General features: G+C 39.2%; 1 protein-coding gene across 5 annotated transcripts in view; it reads left to right on the plus strand.

Annotated features, from left to right (window-relative positions):
* Positions 1–18,916, plus strand: part of LOC117400251 (voltage-dependent L-type calcium channel subunit beta-2-like) — a 119,530-nt gene that overhangs the window by 33,433 nt on the left and 67,181 nt on the right. Inside the window, exon 1 of one of the 5 annotated variants that reach the window (XM_059023141.1) lies at positions 218–936. The exons of 3 other annotated variants lie outside the window; for them this stretch is intronic. In XM_059023141.1, the coding sequence (XP_058879124.1) occupies positions 889–936 (48 nt within the window). In that variant the 5' untranslated portion in view covers positions 218–888. Of the gene's footprint in view, positions 1–217; positions 937–13,624; positions 14,515–18,916 lie in introns of those variants that run through there. One more of the 5 variants, XM_059023137.1, reaches the window with a different exon arrangement.

Consider the following 18,916-nt stretch of genomic DNA (forward strand, 5'->3'; position numbering starts at 1 on the left):
GATCAAATTAATTGTTGCATACCCTTACAATTGAAGTCATTAAACACCTGTGCCAAGCAACACATTTAAATTTACATAAAGCATTTCCGATGCCTGATACTTGTTCTGATATGCAGTGCAATGAACCACAAACAATGCATGGCTGCAGTTTTCAGCAAGCAAAGAGATTCAGGTAATAAGGACACTCGGAGCATTTCTGCCTTCATTTGATGTGAGACACGTACCAAGATAAAGCAGCTGACACTTCTGAGGGTGGCTCTGCAGTCAAAGGAATCCAGAGTGAATTAAAATCTGGGCTCAATAATTTTAGAGGCTGGAACGGGGGAAGGGTAAATGACAGATCAGGTCAATATGGTACAGAGATAACATTGAATCAAGGAGGCTGCTGCTAATTTCTGCACTGTGAAGAGATCTGCAAAAACGGCGGCAGGAGGCTTTCAGCAGAACATGTTACAGCACAGCAGTCAGATCTGACATTTACTTTGTATCAACCCTGGGGACTTCAAAAAATAAACAGCACAAACAATGAGGTGCAAAGATAAGAGCCAGGTCTGTTCTGGCTTGATTACTGAGGTTCACTAAAACAATTAAAGATTATTATTACTGCTATTACTACTACGACTACTTCTACTATTACTGCTGCTGCTTATGTAAAGGTGCATTTGTCCTGGGCTCAGAAGATTAATTTACTCCAAGAAAGAAGGGTTCATCTTTCTTCGGGGCAATCTGAAATCAGTTACTAACCCAGAGGTTTAGGGGGCACCACAGCCTTGTATTTTTTATTTTTTTTGCACACCTTTTGACTGAAAGGTGGAGGGAGACATGGACAGTGGAGACAGATCCGAGCTCTGTGAAGCTGCTTGCTGATAGCACTCTGTTGCCCTCTTGATGCTGTGCTGTGGACTGGGGCATCGGCGGAGAGTACGGGTTTCCTATGTAAGTCCTTTGTCATTTATTACACAATAACATTGTTGTGGCTCTTTACATGTCCTTCATCAATTTTGATGGAGCCGGAAGTATTTCTCTGATTACACAAAAGCTTGGTAGGTATAAGACTCTAAACCTGCAACTCATTGCTTTCTTTACATATATATATATATATATATATATATATATATATATATATATATATATATATATATATATATATATACAGTACTGTGCAAAAGTTTTAGGCAGGTGTGAAAAAATGCTGTAAAGTAAGAATGCTTTCAAAAATAGACATGTTAATAGATTATATTTATCAATTAACTAAATGCAAAGTGAGTGAACAGAAGAAAAATCTAAATCCAATCCATATTTGGTGTGACCACCCTTTGCCTTCAAAACAGCATCAATTCTTCTAGGTACACTTGCACAAAGTCAGGGATTTTGTAGGCATATAGTCAGGTGTATGATTAAACAATTATACCAAACAGGTGCTAATGATCATCAATTCAATATGTAGGTTGAAACACAGTCATTAACTGAAACAGAAACAGCTGTGTAGGAGGAATAAAACTGGGTGAGGAACAGCCAAACTCAGCTAACAAGGTGAGGTTGCTGAAGACAGTTTACTGTCAAAAGTCATACACCATGGCAAGACTGAGCACAGCAACAAGATACAAGGTAGTTATACTGCATCAGCAAGGTCTCTCCCAGGCAGAAATTTCAAGGCAGACAAGGGTTTCCAGATGTGCTGTCCAAGCTCTTTTGAAGAAGCACAAAGAAACGGGCAACGTTGAGGACCGTAGACGCAGTGGTCGGCCAAGGAAACTTACTGCAGCAGATGAAAGACACATCATGCTTACTTCCCTTCGCAATCGGAAGATGTCCAGCAGTGCCATCAGCTCAGAATTGGCAGAAAACAGTGGGACCCTGGTACACCCATCTACTGTCCGGAGAAGTCTGGTCAGAAGTGGCCTTCATGGAAGACTTGCGGCCAAAAAGCCATATCTCTGACATGGAAACAAGGCCAAGCGACTCAACTATGCACGAAAACACAGGAACTGGGGTGCAGAAAAATGGCAGCAGGTGCTCTGGACTGATGAGTCAAAATTTGAAATATTTGGCTGTAGCAGAAGGCAGTTTGTTCGCCGAAGGGCTGGAGAGCGGTACACGAATGAGTGTCTGCAGGCAACAGTGAAGCATGGTGGAGGTTCCTTGCAAGTTTGGGGCTGCATTTCTGCAAATGTAGTTGGGGATTTGGTCAGAATTAATGGTCTCCTCAATGCTGAGAAGTACATGCAGATACTTATCCATCATGCAGTACCATCAGGGAGGCATCTGATTGGCCCCAAATTTATTCTGCAGCATGACAACGACCCCAAACATACAGCGAAAGTCATTAAGAACTGTCTTCAGTGTAAAGAAGAACAAGGAGTCCTGGAAGTGATGGTATGGCCCCCATAGAGCCCTGATCTCAACATCATCGAGTCTGTCTGGGATTACATGAAGAGAGAGAAGCAACTGAGGCTGCCTAAATCCACAGAAGAACTGTGGTTAGTTCTCCAAGATGTTTGGGCCAAGCTACCTGCCGAGTTCCTTCAAAAACTGTGTGCAAGTGTACCTAGAAGAATTGATGCTGTTTTGAAGGCAAAGGGTGGTCACACCAAATATTGATTTGATTTAGATTTTTCTTCTGTTCACTCACTTTGCATTTTGTTAATTGATAAATATAAACTATTAACATGTCTATTTTTGAAAGCATTCTTACTTTACAGCATTTTTTCACACCTGCCTAAAACTGTTGCACAGTACTATATATATATATATATATATATATATATATATATATATACAGACGTGCTCAAATTTGTTGGTACCCTTACAGCTCATTGAAATAATGCTTCATTCCTCCTGAAAAGTGATGAAATTAAAAGCTATTTTATCATGTATACTTGCATGCCTTTGGTATGTCATAGAATAAAGCCAAGAAGCTGTGAAAAGAGATGAATTATTGTTTATTCTACAAAGATATTCTAAAATGGCCTGGACACATTTGTTGGTACCCCTTAGAAAAGATAATAAATAATTGGATTATAGTGATATTTCAAACTAATTAGTTTCTTTAATTGGTATCACACATGTCTCCAATCTTGTAATCAGTCATTCAGCCTATTTAAATGGAGAAAAGTAGTCACTGTGCTGTTTGGTATCATTGTGTGCACCACACTGAACATGGACCAGAGAAAGCAAAGGAGAGAGTTGTCTGAGGAGATCAGAAAGAAAATAATAGACAAGCATGGTAAAGGTAAAGGCTACAAGACCATCTCCAAGCAGCTTGATGTTCCTGTGACAACAGTTGCAAATATTATTAAGAAGTTTAAGGTCCATGGAACTGTAGCCAACCTCCCTGGGCGCGGCCGCAAGAGGAAAATCGACCCCAGATTGAACAGAAGGATAGTGCGAATGGTAGAAAAAGAACCAAGGATAACTGCCAAAGAGATACAAGCTGAACTCCAAGGTGAAGGTACGTCAGTTTCTGATCGCACCATCCGTCGCTTTTTGAGCGAAAGTGGGCTCCATGGAAGAAGACCCAGGAGGACTCCACTTTTGAAAGAAAAACATAAAAAAGCCAGACTGGAATTTGCTAAAATGCATATTGACAAGCCACAATCCTTCTGGGAGAATGTCCTTTGGACAGATGAGTCAAAACTGGAGCTTTTTGGCAAGTCACATCAGCTCTATGTTCACAGACGAAAAAATGAAGCTTTCAAAGAAAAGAACACCATACCTACAGTGAAACATGGAGGAGGCTCGGTTATGTTTTGGGGCTGCTTTGCTGCGCCTGGCACAGGGTGCCTTGAATCTGTGCAGGGCACAATGAAATCTCAGGACTATCAAGGCATTCTGGAGCAAAACGTACTGCCCAGTGTCAGAAAGCTCTGTCTAAGTCGCAGGTCATGGGTCCTCCAACAGGATAATGACCCAAAACACACAGCTAAAAGCACCCAAGAATGTATAAGAACAAAACATTGGACTATTCTGAAGTGGCCTTCTATGAGTCCTGATCGAACATCTATGGAAAGAGCTGAAACTTGCAGTCTGGAGAAGGCACCCATCAAACCTGAGACAGCTGGAGCAGTTTGCTCAGGAAGAGTGGGCCAAACTACCTGTTAACAGGTGCAGAAGTCTAATTGAGAGCTACAGAAAACGTTTGATTGCAGTGATTGCCTTTAAAGGTTGTGCAACAAAATATTATGTTAGCGGTCCCATCATTTTTGTCCATGCCATTTTCATTTGTTTTCTTATTTACAATATTATGTTGAATAAAAAATCAAAAGCAAAGTCTGATTTCTATTAAATATGGAATAAACAATGGTGGATGCCAATTACTTTTGTCAGTTTCAAGTTATTTCAGAGAAAATTGTGCATTCTTCGTTTTTTGTGGAGGGGTACCAACAAATTTGAGCACGTCTGTATATATATATATATATATATATATATATATATATATATATATATATATATATACAGTGCAAAAGTATTCAGACCCCTGACCAATTCTCTCATATTACTGAATTACAAATGGTACATTGAAATTTCGTTCTGTTTGATATTTTATTTTAAAACACTGAAACTGAAAATCAGTTATTGTAAGGTGACATTGGTTTTATGTTGGGAAATATTTTTAAGAAAAATAAAAAACTGAAATATCTTGCTTGCATAAGTATTCAACCCCCACACATTAATATTTGTTAGAGCCACCTTTCGCTGCAATAACAGCTTTAAGTCTTTTGGGGTAAGTATGTACCAGCTTTGCACACAGTGTCGGAGTGATTTTGGCCCATTCTTCTTGGCAGATTTGCTCCAGGTTGTTCAGGTTGGTTGGACGACGATTCTCAATGGGATTGAGATCAGGACTTTGACTGGGCCACTGTAGGACATTCACCTTTTTGTTCTTGAGCCACTCCAATGTTGCTTTAGCCTTGTGCTTGGGATCATTGTCCTGCTGAACCTGCTTCAGTTTTTTAGCGGACTGAAGCAGGTTCTCTTGCAGTATTTCCATGTATTTTGCTCCATCCATTCTTCTTTCAATTTTAACAAGATGCCCAGTCCCTGCTGATGAGAAGCATCCCCACATCATGATACTGCCACCATCATACTTCATTGTAGGGATGTTGTGTCCTGAGGCATGGGCAGTGTTAGGTTTGCGCCACACATAGCGCTTTGAGTTTTGGCCAAAAAGCTCTATCTTGGTCTCATCTGACCACAAAACCTTTACCCACATCGCAACTGGGTCACTCTCATGCTTTCTGGCAAACTCCAGACGTGCTTTCAGATGGTACTTTTTGAGTAACGGCTTCTTTCTTGCCACCCTCCCATACAGGCCAGTGTTATGCAGAGCTCTTGATATGGTTGACTGGTGCACCATTACTCCACTCCCAGCCACTGAACTCTGTAGCTCCTTCAAAGTGATTGTTGGCCTCTCTGTGGCTTCTCTCACAAGTCTCCTTCTTGTTTGAGCGCTGAGTTTTGAGGGACGGCTTTTTCTTGGCAGTGCCTGGGTGGTGTGATGCAGCTTCCACTTCCTGATTATTGATCCAACTGTGCTCACTGGGATATCCAAACACTTGGATATTATTTTGTACCCTTTCCCTAATCTATGCATTTGTATTACTTTATCTCCAACTTCTGTAGAATGCTCTTTGGTCTTCATTTTCCTTCAGATTCACAGCCTGACCAATGATCCTTCAACAGTGGGTTTTTTATCCAGAAAATGTGACAGCAACTTTAATGGTTCACAGGTGGAGGCCAATGGTAAGGTAATTGTGTTCTCGTTAGGGCAATTTCTTTCATCGGTGTATATATATCTCTGGAAGAGTCTACTGTAGGTAGACAGGGGAGTTTGAAAAGAAGACATGCAAGATAGGAGGCTGTGTGGTCCAGTGGTTAAAGAAACGGACTTGTAACCATGAAGTCCCCGGTTCAAATCCCACCTCAGCCACTGACTCATTGTGTGACCCTGAGCAAGTCACTTAACCTCCTTGTGCTCCGTCTTTCGGGTGAGATGTAATTGTAAGTGACTCTGCAGCTGATGCATAGTTCACACACCCTAGTCTCTGTAAGTCGCCTTGGATAAAGGCGTCTGCTAAATAAACAAATAATACAATCAGGCTGGTACTCCCCTTACTGTATACCTGTACAATGTCAGTGTTAACAGTCCAGACATTTAGTTATCGGGGAGGTCGGCTCAATCACCAGACTATACAACTATATCACAATCCTTTTATGTATTTAGACGAATATGATCTTGAGCTGATAGTTCTTTTATAGGACTGGATAACTTCCAAAAAAAGGGTGCATCGATGAGTTTTGCATTTAATTACGAACATACCACCTGTATCCTTTCTTCTGCCGCCTCAGACTGTGTGCAGAGAATTCAGTGAAACAACGACTTCCTCAATTTCTGCAGCACTGCCACGCAGTTTGTGATATGCTGTCAAACTGAAAAATAAATGTGTTTTTTTTTTTTTTCCTGAAGTGCACCACTAAAAACTAATTTGGGACAGTGAGGAATTCTTTTGAAAGGCCTAAGGATGCAGGACAAGCAAAGTCAATCGTATCTGTGAACTAAATCACTAAAGCTATGCCTCAAAAGACATATAAAATGAATTATAAAATGAATAGTCAGGTTGTGCTTGAAGTGTGGAAGTCTTCTAAATTCGACCAGGATGTTTTACATGCGTTGTAGATTGTCTGCAGCAGATGAACTTTACTGACTGTGTAGGCAGGGGATCACAATTGTGCCTAACCAAAAGTATACTGCCAAAGGTATTGCACACACTTTTTACATTATTATTATTATTATTATTATTATTATTATTATTATTATTATTATTATTATTATTATTAATTATTTCTTAGCAGGCGCACTTATCCAGGGCGACTTGCAGTCGTAAACAAAAATAAATTTCAAGAATCACAGTACAAGTAATAATACAATTAAGAGCAAGATAAAAATACAGTGACTTTGGTTCTAGCAAGTACAAGTATAACAAAATACGATTCAATAACGGAGCAGATAACAGTGTCAGTGATAGTTACATCAGGATGTAATTAAATACAAAATATTACAGATTAAATAACACTTGTGACAGATTACAGTACTCTAAAGTACAGGATTAAATGCAGTAAAATAGGGGGCAGATAAGAGCAAGTAAAGCACATTTAAGGAAGAGTGATAAAGTGTCCAGAGGGAAAAGAGGAATTCTACAGGTGCTGTCTGAAGAGGTGAGTCTTGAGGAGGCGCCGGAAGGTGGTCAGGGACTGGGCAGTCCTGACATTTGTAGGAAGGTCATTCCACCACTGCGGGGCGAGGGTGGAGAAGGAGCGGGCTCTGGAGGCAGCGGAGCGTAGAGGAGGTAGAGCCAGTCTTCTAGTGCAGGAGGAGCTGAGAGGTTGAGTAGGGGTGTAGGGAGAGGTGAGGGTCTGAAGGTAGCTGGGTGCAGTCTGGTCAAGGCATCTGTAGGCTAGTACAAGAGTCTTGGATGCGAGCGGTGATTGGGAGCCAGTTGAGTGAGCGGAGCAGTGGAGTTGCGTGGGAGAAGCGAGGCAGAGAGAACACCAGGCGAGCAGCGGAGTTCTGAATGAGCTGGAGCGGACATCAGTTGGTTGAAGTAATACATTTTCTAAAGTGTTTAGAGCTGTGGTAGATTGAGGTGAATTTTGATAGTGTGTAAACTGGACCATCTCTAGACCTGCAGGACAGCCGTTCTAAGCACCAGCCAGTTTAAGGGCCACACATCCAAGGGCAGTCTGAGCTGCTGCAGTCAGAGCGAGTCTCTCCCAATGGCTACTAGAGGCCTCATTCCTACTCTGACACCTAATGTCTGGATCCCCTGGACAAAGCGCGTTCACTTTCTCTTCTCCTTAAAGGAACACTGGTAAGTACCTGCTCCAAATACCGCTACTAACTCCTTCTCCCCCTACACTGCTTACTACAAATTTGAAAATTTCTTTTTTCAATTGTCGTTCTCTGACTAACAAATCTCTGCTTCTCAGCGAACTTATAACTGATGCCAATCTTGATCTTCTCAGTCTAGCTGAAACCTGGCACTCTGTAAACGACATTCACTTGCTACATCTAGCCACCCCAAATGGCTATTCCCTCTTTGACAAGCCTTGCCTCACTGGCCGAGGCGGGGGCACTGCTGTTAGTGCTAATTCTGTGCCCGCTTCCTCGGTTCTTTCTTTTCCAACCTTTTCTTCATTTGAGCATCTCGCCATCAAGCTCCCCTCTTCCAGCTGGACTAACGGTTCACAGAGAGATCTGGACCAACCATCTCGGTAGTTACAGGCGTGTGCTCACTAACCCTTAACCCCTAACCCTTAACCCTAACCCTAACCCTCCGAAAATGGCCTGCTTGTTATCCCCAAGCAAAAGTGCACCACACTTGGAGAACGCTCATTTAGCTTCATGGCTCTGACTCTCTGGAACTCTCTCCCAGCTTTGGTGTGTGATGCTGCCACCATCGCTCGCTTTAAATCAGCTCTCAAGACCCACTTGTTCTCTCTTGCTTTCCATGCTCTAAACCTGATATCTGTTATTAGCTGTTGTGTCTTTACTACTTCTGATTTTTCACGGTATCTTATTCTCATGATTCTATATGACATACACATCCATGTCTTAGAATTTTCACATCCTAGTCTTGTATTTAATGCATTATTTTGCAATGTATTATGCATTGTTTTTTTTACTGTATCTTGTAAAGCACTTTGTGATGGTGGTCCACTATGAAAGGTGCTATATAAAAGATTGATTGATTGATTGATTGATTGATAAATGCTGTGGTTCCCCAGGCAAGACAGGGAAACTTGACATTTTATACCACATGCAGTGAATGAGGAGGGGTCATTTATTATTTATATCATACATACATACTTCACTTGTATGCCAGTGATATTATTTGTTTATTTATTATTTGTTTATTTAGCAGACGCCTTTATCCAAGGTGACTTACAGAGACTAGGGTGTGTGAACTATGCATCAGCTGCAGAGTCACTTACAATTACGTCTCACCCGAAAGACAGAGCACAAGGAGGTTAAGTGACTTGCTCAGGGTCACACAATGAGTCAGTGGCTGAGGTGAGATTTGAACCGGGGACCTCCTGGTTACAAGCCCTTTTCTTTAACCACTGGACCACACAGCCTCACTGTCATTACAGTAATCTGTTGCGACCCCCTAGTCTCAGCAAGTTGCTTTGGATAAAAGCGTCTGCTAAATGGCCAATTTAATAATTCATCCAGGTCACAATTTTGAGCACTGTTCTCTGGAATATATTTAAACAGTCTTTTAGCTTGCTTTGTAATAAATTACAGAAAATATGTAGCAATTTTATATTCAGTTGCTGTTTTTTTTCACAATAAACAGTGATGAAATAATTTTGTTGTGTGAGTTATAAATAGAAAATCAAAGGGATAAGGGGGGGGGGGGGGATAGTAACTCCTAGTATAGCACATTGTGACATTATTCCAACACTAATGGCTTTTCTTCCCTTGGAAGCCCAAGCTCATTCTCTAAATCATTACCTGTTAGGATATTAAACCTGGTCGCATTGACCTTGACATGAAAAATAATTGTAGACACTCTAGCTTAAGGTGAGAAAAGACTCTTTCATAAATAATGTAGAGGACATATTTTGCAGTGTATGGAATAACTCCTAATATGCCTTTTTATTTATTTTAGAATCACATAATTTTCACTTTAAAACAGTAGTTTGTGAAACGGCAGATTATATTTGATTCCCTGTATTGCATTTTTTATGGAATAATTGAGAATTATTCTATAATTTGTTTTTTTTTTTATCTATCATTGAACTTCTCAGCAGCATATGTCATAATCTTCTTTATCTGTACCACTTGATTAGGTCTATTCAGTTATCTAATTACTGCCACTGAGACAATGTTGGGTAAAGTTAGGAAAACCAAAGCCTTCAGCAGTGCACAGGAGTTTCTGTAGTGCATTTCTACCTGTAAAATTATGTAAAGCCCTGTAAGTATTTAGGATAGCCACCGTTTAAATTAATTAAAAATACCTCAATATGTGCTAAATTGAGGAACAAAAATGGACAAGAATATAAAAAACCCATAAATGCCAGCATCACTGGTGAACTCATGTGGTGATGCTGTGTGACAGGCAGGGTGAGCCAGCTGTTAGATGCATCAACAACAAGGACAGAGAGGGTCTCATCGGTATGCCTCCTCGTTGCAGAGGCCTGGTATTGTCAGCCAACGCTATGGCAATTAAAAGTGAAACAGCAGGACAGGAATTTGATCAACAATTTTGACTACCGTATGTTCTCTTTATTGGAATAACAGGACACACTTTAGCATGGGAATCTGCAAGGTTTCTAAACCTGTTATATGCCTCTTATTAGCATGACCAATAGTATTCCCATTTTATTCTGCAGAAGGTCTTTTGGTTTTCTGCTTGTATTTTATACTACAAATTGGAACATATAGATGAAAAGTTGCTGCTTTTTTCTTGTACCTAATCACTTCATGAAGCCTTTGTTCTCTTAAATATCATAACATTGCATAAAAATATATGCAAAAGAATGTAATCTGTTCACAAGCCAGGTGGTGGCTCACATATTTTTTATTTAATACCAATGAGTTAAGGATGCCATCCTCCTAAATGGTTGTCTGCAATAATGAATGTCAAGACACAGAGTTTTTTTTTTTTATATATATAATTGAATGTCATACCAGTGCTTTTCAAATCAGTTTGAAGCAGAAACTTTTGTTGATTTCTATTATGTATTTCTGAATCAGAGAATATTGCACAAAGGATGGTTTGCCTTTGATTTACATTTTAATTTAATTATGAACTCTGTTCATCTGTTCTACAATTATGTTTCTGTATTTATTTGGACCAAACTTAAAATGATTTGGGGACAGATTTTAAAAGGTTATGGTTAGACATACATATTGTTTTTAGAAATGGCTTCTATACTGTAGATCTGATCTTCAGAAGTTAAGGAGTGTATACTCCCTGCTGGATAATTTAACAATTTTAACAATTTACAAAGTAAATTCACTTTTATTTGGTCACAGAGGATGTCTTGTTTTTGTTCACAATCACACCTTTCTACAGTAGTTTATGAGAAGTCTGTATAAATCCATAAGAAAAAAACCTCCAGATGCTGATTTATGTTTTCTGCTGATGCACAGTAGTTGTATAGTGACAACACATTAGTTACATTAAGAGCTTGATTGGTATTAAAAACAAGGTTAGACAAACACGTTTTTCACACATTGAACAAGTGCCAATGAGATGAAAGCACGTTTGCAGCAGGTGCTGGACATGAGTTACACATAGAGTTCAGAGCAGCTGGAAACAAGGTATTAGTTGAGTATGATTGAGTCATTCTGCTAAGTGGCACGGGTCACTTTGCATGCCAGATGAAGCGGATTACTCTGCTAGTGCCACTCTCTTCTCCATTGGAGCTGTAAGATTAAGCGGCTAGCTCTTCTGGTCTTTTAGTTTTTTGCAGAATAGAAGATGCATGCAGTTTGAAATCGTGGCTGTGTTGGTTGAAATGCAGTGAGACTGGAGTGGGTCTGGACTCCCAGTTCTGGCAATCATATTTATGTTCTGCAAATCTGATGGCTACTGATTGCTAGATTCACCAAGTGTAAACACAGTTGGTGGTTTCTCAGTCGAACTTATCTTAAAGTTTAGTTTTAAATTACCTCAGCCACATGCTGTCTGTGGGATGTTAGGGACAAGTGAATTTTGTACTCTAATTTCTATTCCAATCATGTGATGTATATGGCACCAGAAAACCTTGATAGAGATACAGTCCTTATTATTATTATTATTATTATTATTATTATTATTATTATTATTATTATTATTATTTATTTCTTAGCAGACACCCTTATCCAGGGCGACTTACAATTGTTACAAGATATCACATTATACATTATTTCACATTATATAGATATCACATTATTTTTACATACAATTACCCATTTATACAGTTGGGTTTTTACTAGAGCAATCTAGGTAAAGTACCTTGCTCAATGGTACAGCAGCAGTGTCCCCCACCTGGGATTGAACCCACAACCCTCCGGTCAAGAGTCCAGAGCCCTAACCACTACTCCACACTGCTGCCCTATTATGTACAGTTGGGTGTGCATTATTATTATTATGATTATGATTATGATTATGATTATTATTATCATCATCATCACCATCTTTTGGAGCTGTTTTGATTCTGTTCTGACAGCTGAAGAGCACTTTAGCAACACAAGTCACACGTGCGTTGGGAATAAGCGTAATCTGCCGTGGTGGAGCACGTGTCTGGAAGTGGTCCAGATGGCTCTCTACTGTATTTCTCTGAAGAAGAGTGTCTGGAGGGGGTGGGGTCCAAATCACCAGCTGCTGTTTTTCCTCATCTAAGCATTGTTAACAGAGTGAACAGAAACAATACAACAGGTCTTTTCTAGACTGTGGCTGAGTTTCTTTGTAGTGCTGAATAACAATAATAATATACTATCTTTGTTTTCATATAGCGCCTTTCATAGTGGACCACCATCACAAAGCGCTTTACAGAGGTATGCTGTGAACTGTGCATTATATGCAGAGTCACTTACAATAGGACATTGATTAAACATCTCATCAGGTGGGATTTGAATCGGTGACCTTCTGGTTACAAGCGCTGGACTTTAACCACTGGACCACACTGCATTAAACAGAACACAATTTCAGCTTTTTTAGGGATATTGTAGCACTCTCCAAGAAATGTCAGATCTGTGCATCCTCATCTCATTGTAATTTGATTTATTAAAAATAAAACTCTTTGACCCTCAACCCATGTTTCTGTAGATCATGATTTTTGTGCCTATTGTGGGTCAGTTGATGAAGATAGAATAGATAGACTCAAATACACTATGCCACGATCTTTCTTGTTTATGTTGTTGTCTTGAAGCAGGAGAAAATGTACTGTGTAAGTTTGCTGTGTATCAGCAGTTCAGATATCTAAAAGTAACCCTTTCATCTAAAAAAGGATCAGCAGAACAAAAGACGATAGCACCACCTAGGAAATGTAGCTCTTGTGAAGTACAAACTAAAGCAGGGTGTTAGTATATGTTAATTGTTTCTGATCCATCGAGGCTGACATTGTATATGAAGTAGAACTTGTGGGCCTAATTGTGCCTTTGTTCAAGAAAGCTGATTGTGTTGAGATTATTAGTCATAACAATTAGAGCAACTATTGTTCCTGTTGGGCTACAATTACGTGACTGTATGAAGCTATACTAACATAAAACCTCTATTATCCTATCTTTATAGGTATTTGTTATTATCATAATTCTCTCCAGTTCAAATTGGTCTTTTATATCAAATAATATACATGTGACTCACCAGCAATATATTGCATACAAAACTGACAATTCCACCGGACATTATCTTGTGCCAGAGATGGAGGTGGGGGAGGGAGAGGCAACACATGTTTTAAAATATTACAGGCCCTGCTCACTGAGTGAGAAGGCAGAGGTCTCCTTTCATAATCCGATTTCAATCAACTCACACTAATCACTTGTGATAGTTGCAACATTTAGCTTGGATCTGCTTAAGTAATCTAGGTTGCTGTGAGGGAAAAGCGGGACAGAAGAGCAGAGAGAGAGAGAGAGAGCGGGAGAGAGTGAGAGAAAGAGAATGAAGGAGAAAAGGGAAACGGATTTCTAGCTTTCTGCTCTTTCTCTTCTGGGGTTTCTCTCTTTATCTCCGATCTGCAACGTTATTGGTTGTTAGGTTACCTGTCTATCACTGTGGGGCTGCAGTGACAACAGGTGCAGCGTGTAACAGAGGCAGCGTCAGGCAGGCAGCAGACTGAAACAAACAACAGCTTCAGCACCAGCACAAGCAGCTTGAGAACAGGCAGAGCAACCTGTTTGCATACATTATTCAAACACTTCTTTATTTCAGCAGATATTTTAGGATTTTCATCGGCAGTAAAACCAGCTTCTCAACTGACACCACAGTGGCAGGTCTTCAAGGTCTTCCCAATGCTAGTCCTTTTGGTATTTAAGTCTTAATGCTCTCATAAGCCCAGCCTCAAAGCTTTCATTAAAGCTTGAGGGGTGATTGGGCACTGCTCCTGCACAGCAGGAGGGTTAAAGCTAATGTGACTTTGCATATTCATAAAGTATGTGAATACAGCACCGTCAGAAAAGAAGAAGATTTAACTTTTTTTTGTGTTACGGATCCTAAGAGAAAATTATACTTTTATTTTTTTTTTGCAATTTTAATTGGATGCCTTCCATGCCGAACCCATGTTGGTGTTACTTCAGGCTTTGGATTTGAGTGTTTATCAAGAAACTAATGGCTCAGCTGCTTGGGACCTTTCCTGATGCCTGCTGTGCCTGTACCTGCCAGGTTAAGAAACTCCACAGATTTGGGTGACAACTAAAAGTGGAACAACCCTGCCGTTGGGCTTTCCATGCTGGTGGGGCTGTTATTGGTTATTCTGACGCCGCATGTTGCCATGCTTAAAACGCCCAAGAGTAAAAATGTCTCCTGGGTAAGTATACAGTGCTTTATGGAATAAATGACGTTGCTGACAGTTGTTTGCTTTATAAGGAGCTTTGTTTGGTGGTATTGCACATGAAAAGCTTGTGTTGTTGTCACCTGTTTGATCTTTAGCTTTATCTTTAGGTTTTTAGCGTAGGTTCTGTAACAGTAGGAAGGCAGTGTGTGTGTGTGGGGGGGGTATCTTTTAACATTAACATTTTTTTGTTCGTAGTCATTTTGTAATATTGCTGAAATGTCAAGTGACAGGAAGCTGATGTAATAACACCTTTACTGAGTTGGTCAAAGGGTGTTGCACTAAATGAAGCACCTTTGGTAGTGGAGCAGGTGATACGTCTTATGAGGTGATAGGTCTTCTTATAAACACATTACCAGTCTCAATATCTTCCAAATTAACCAGCTAATAAACAGTGGGGTTTCTTTTGTGAAGAAAAGCACAATGTTGGCGATCTAAATAAAGTTTCAATATCCAAAATAGGTGCATTTCTAGTGCTTTACATATTTTTACAAACAAAAACACTAAAGAGTTTGAACCTCACTTTCTTTTACATGGGCAAATATATATATTTTTTTATCCAGTGAAAAATTGTATATCCTAAAATAGATTAAATGAACATGAACCTTCAGTTGTTATCCTGAGTGTATTCTAGAGCAAAATTGAGATAGTGCTAAAGTTACTGCGTCGTTTGCCAAACCTATACATGTACATATCATTTTGTGTTACGTTTTTAGATCTTTATGTTTCGTAAGTACAATACTACAGTAAGTACTGTTGCATGTTTTTTTTTTGTACTTTAAGGAAGAGTGCAGGTTAGAGCAAAAATGACAAACATGCCTAGGTTGAGGAAAACATCACTATTTATTAATACCAGGGCAAGACTTAGGAAACAATGACAAGTATTACACATCATATAAATATTACAAACATACTGTACTTTATAAAACCCTTCTGCAGACCAATCAGGAAATGTACCAAAAGGCTTTTGGTTTAGTATGTAGTGTATTACCAACTGACTGACAATCCTACAGTTGAGCACAGAACAGTTTGGAGGTAATATCACCAGGCAAAAACACATTCTTAAAACATTTTCCCTTTTTTTCCCTTCAAATCATATACGTGGTCAAATGGTTTCAATTGAATATTAGGCCACCTATTTATGTGTTGCATGGATTGTATGTCAAATTGCTTACCTAGAAAGTATTTTTTTAAATTATATCTAGGTTACATACAATTTAAACATAGCACTCTGAAATAGTCAATACATATGGATAAAACGAACACAAGTGAATTAATAACTAGATATTTAATGCATTTGATGACTTACAATTAAAACAAGGTTTGGCTTTTCAAATGAGAACCTGCATCTTGCACCCCATGCAGGTGATATAATGCTGTTGTATGTTTTCTTTACTGTAGGTAATCCTTTTGAGCTTAAGTGAACTTGTGGCCACATTTCTGCTGTTAACAATCCTGCTCTGGGTTGGATGCATCGTTCAAGATATTCAAGTTAACGTTTTTCTATATATAATGACTATCGCCATATATCATTGTAAGCTTTCTATAGAGTTACAGAGCTGTATACCAATGCCTGATCTACTGTGATATCAATCAAACTTTTAAAAACATTTTACACAAAAATGCAATTTGTAATATTTTTTGGGAAAGGAATTACAAATATGAATGTTAATGTTTTTGTTTGTTACTAGTTTTGTAACATTAACAGTTTCATCTTCCTTTCACAAACAACGATAAACACTTTTGTATAAGGGCATCCTTTATTCAAGCATAAGCCCCACTCAGATGTGACTAAAGCTTATTCCCTGTGCAATTTCACAGCATGGCCGACGCTTGTTTCATAGATATCAAGACCACAGTCCTAATACATTCCAAATTCGAGGCACTCACAAGATAGTGTATCCTGTGGTGATTCAATCCAAAAATGTAATGTTTGGTCACAGAGAGTGTTTGTCAAAGTATTTCTGTGGTCAGATGCCAGGAAAAGAAATGGCTTTGAACAATGCAGTACAGATGCACCCTAGGAAGTGCCCTCTTTGCCTGAATGCCACATGCCATAGATTTCAGAGACAACGCCTTGTGAAAGAAAAGTTCATGAGTGGGGGTTTAGCAGATACGGTGTAGTGCAGGGCTTCTCAAACTCGGTCCTGGGGACCCGCTGTGTCTGCTGGTTTTCATTCCAACCGAGCTCTCAATTACTTAACTATACCCTTAATTGAACTAATACATTGCTTAATTAGACCTTTTTACTTGTTTTCAACTCTTAAACAGTTGCAGTTCAAGTTACTTATCAAATGTTATAGCTAACTTGAAATATGCAACTGTTCAATAGCTGAAAACAAGTAAAAAGGTCTAATTAAGCAAATTATCAGTTCAGTTAAGTACAGTATACAGTACTGTATGTGGTGAGTTTCAGTTCCGTCTGCATGGGGCTCTAGTCAGTGTTTGTTTTACACCTTCTTCTCTGAGAATAAATCACGTCAGAACTCATAATTGCTGTTGATCAGTGAATGTTAATTTCCAGCAGATGGACACTGTAGATCAGAAAGCAGTCAAGATTAATCAGCCGACAAGACTCATTGCACCTACTCTCTTCCTTTTATTACCACCAGGTGTCATTAAATGCAGTTTCAATAAGTAAATTAAACACTGATAGTTTGGTTTTACAAAATACATTTGTATTTATTTATTTTTTTAACAGCACCGTTCAAACAACGTAATCGGCGGCTAATGAAAGCCAGCACTGCTCGATGGAAACAGCAGGGTCAGAAACTTAAAAAACAGATTACATTTTGGGAAGGGGATTAGAATCTAATGTAGAGTGCTCTGTAACATTAAATCCCTGTTGATTTGTCCTATGTCCTTGCTCTTCTGTTTTTTTATTTTTAGGTTGTAGGGTACTCGTTTATCCATTGATTTCCAGCAATGTACTTGAACACTAAATGTAATATTTTTATTTCAATGCATTTTTGTCCAAATTGCAAAACTCCATACAGAACATGAGATTTACTACAGTACACGTGCACTCGTTCAGAAAGGATTTAAAGACTGTGTAAGAGATTACGGCTGCTTAATCGCAATTACTAAAACAAAAAAACTATGCTTGAATCAGTTTTAGCACGGATCAATTTTGAGCATGTATTCAAGAAAATAATTTATAGGAGGCTGTGTGGTCCAGTTAAAGAAAAGGGCTTGTAACCAGGAGGTCCCTGGTTCAAATCCCGGCTCACTGACTCCCCGTGTGACCCTGAGCAAGTCACTTAACCTCTTTCAAGCGAGACGTTATTGTAAGTGACTCTGCAGCTGATGCGTAGTTCACCCACTCTAGTCTCATGTCACTAGATATTCATGCATTAGGCTGTTTCATGCATTAGGCGTCAATATCCTGGCTTAATTGTTATTTAACAGCCTGAAAGAATATTAAATCAGTGTTTTTTGTAACTTTTTTTTTTTTTTTTTTAGTAAAATAACGTATATGGTATTATTATTAGAAAATGCTTTAATAGATTTATCGGTTTTACCACCAAAAATAGAAATGAAATGCAGTATGTTTTAAACTGTTTTTCATTTTGCTTAGAGAATGCAACAACAGCACATTATGCTCACATTATTATAGACATTTCGACACCTGTGTGTTGAAGAGCCATCATCATGATAAACCCTCATAGTGATGTACAGACATTCCTTTTTCATTATGAACACCCTTACCTATGTTTTGGTGCTGTGTTTGGTATTCTCATTTTTGGTCTCCTTCAGGGCATCCTGAGCAATCTATTTGTATATGTGGCGGAGTGTCCCGCCCCTATTTATTATTATTTGTATTTTTGTTTGCGGCGCGGGTAAAAGCGCCGCGTCTTTTATTATTATTTAAAACCCCGTGAGGATGCATGGCTGATCAGCTACTGATTACTTAAATAGCTGACAGTCATGCATCCTTACCAAACGCGTGCAGACTCTGGCCGGGGGATAATAAGATAATTACCAACTAGTTAATCCCTCGGCCAGAGTATATAAACCTGCAGCTCTCTGCACTTGATGTTGGGGTGTTGGAGTAGAGAGTACGGGGAGCGGAGAGAAGGAATAATATTTAAAAAACAATTGCTAATACGTGCTGGATAATCCAGCACGGCACTTACTTGTTTGTTTATTTATTCGTTTGGCCCTCGTGCCCTTTTGTTTGTATTTTGTTTAAATATTTTGTTTGTTTGTTATTAAATACGCTGAGTGCTTTTGCACTCAGTTTCACCCGCCCATCCACTGTTTGGAGTCAGTTACTTCCTGGTCCGTGACGTCATCCACCACACCACTGCGAGCCAGACTGTCACATATGGTGTCTTGCGTGGGACAAAACAAACGCCTCCAATAGCCGGACCAGGAA

This window comes from Acipenser ruthenus, chromosome 4 (genome assembly GCF_902713425.1).
Source record: "Acipenser ruthenus chromosome 4, fAciRut3.2 maternal haplotype, whole genome shotgun sequence".
NCBI classification, from domain to species: Eukaryota; Metazoa; Chordata; class Actinopteri; order Acipenseriformes; family Acipenseridae; genus Acipenser; species Acipenser ruthenus.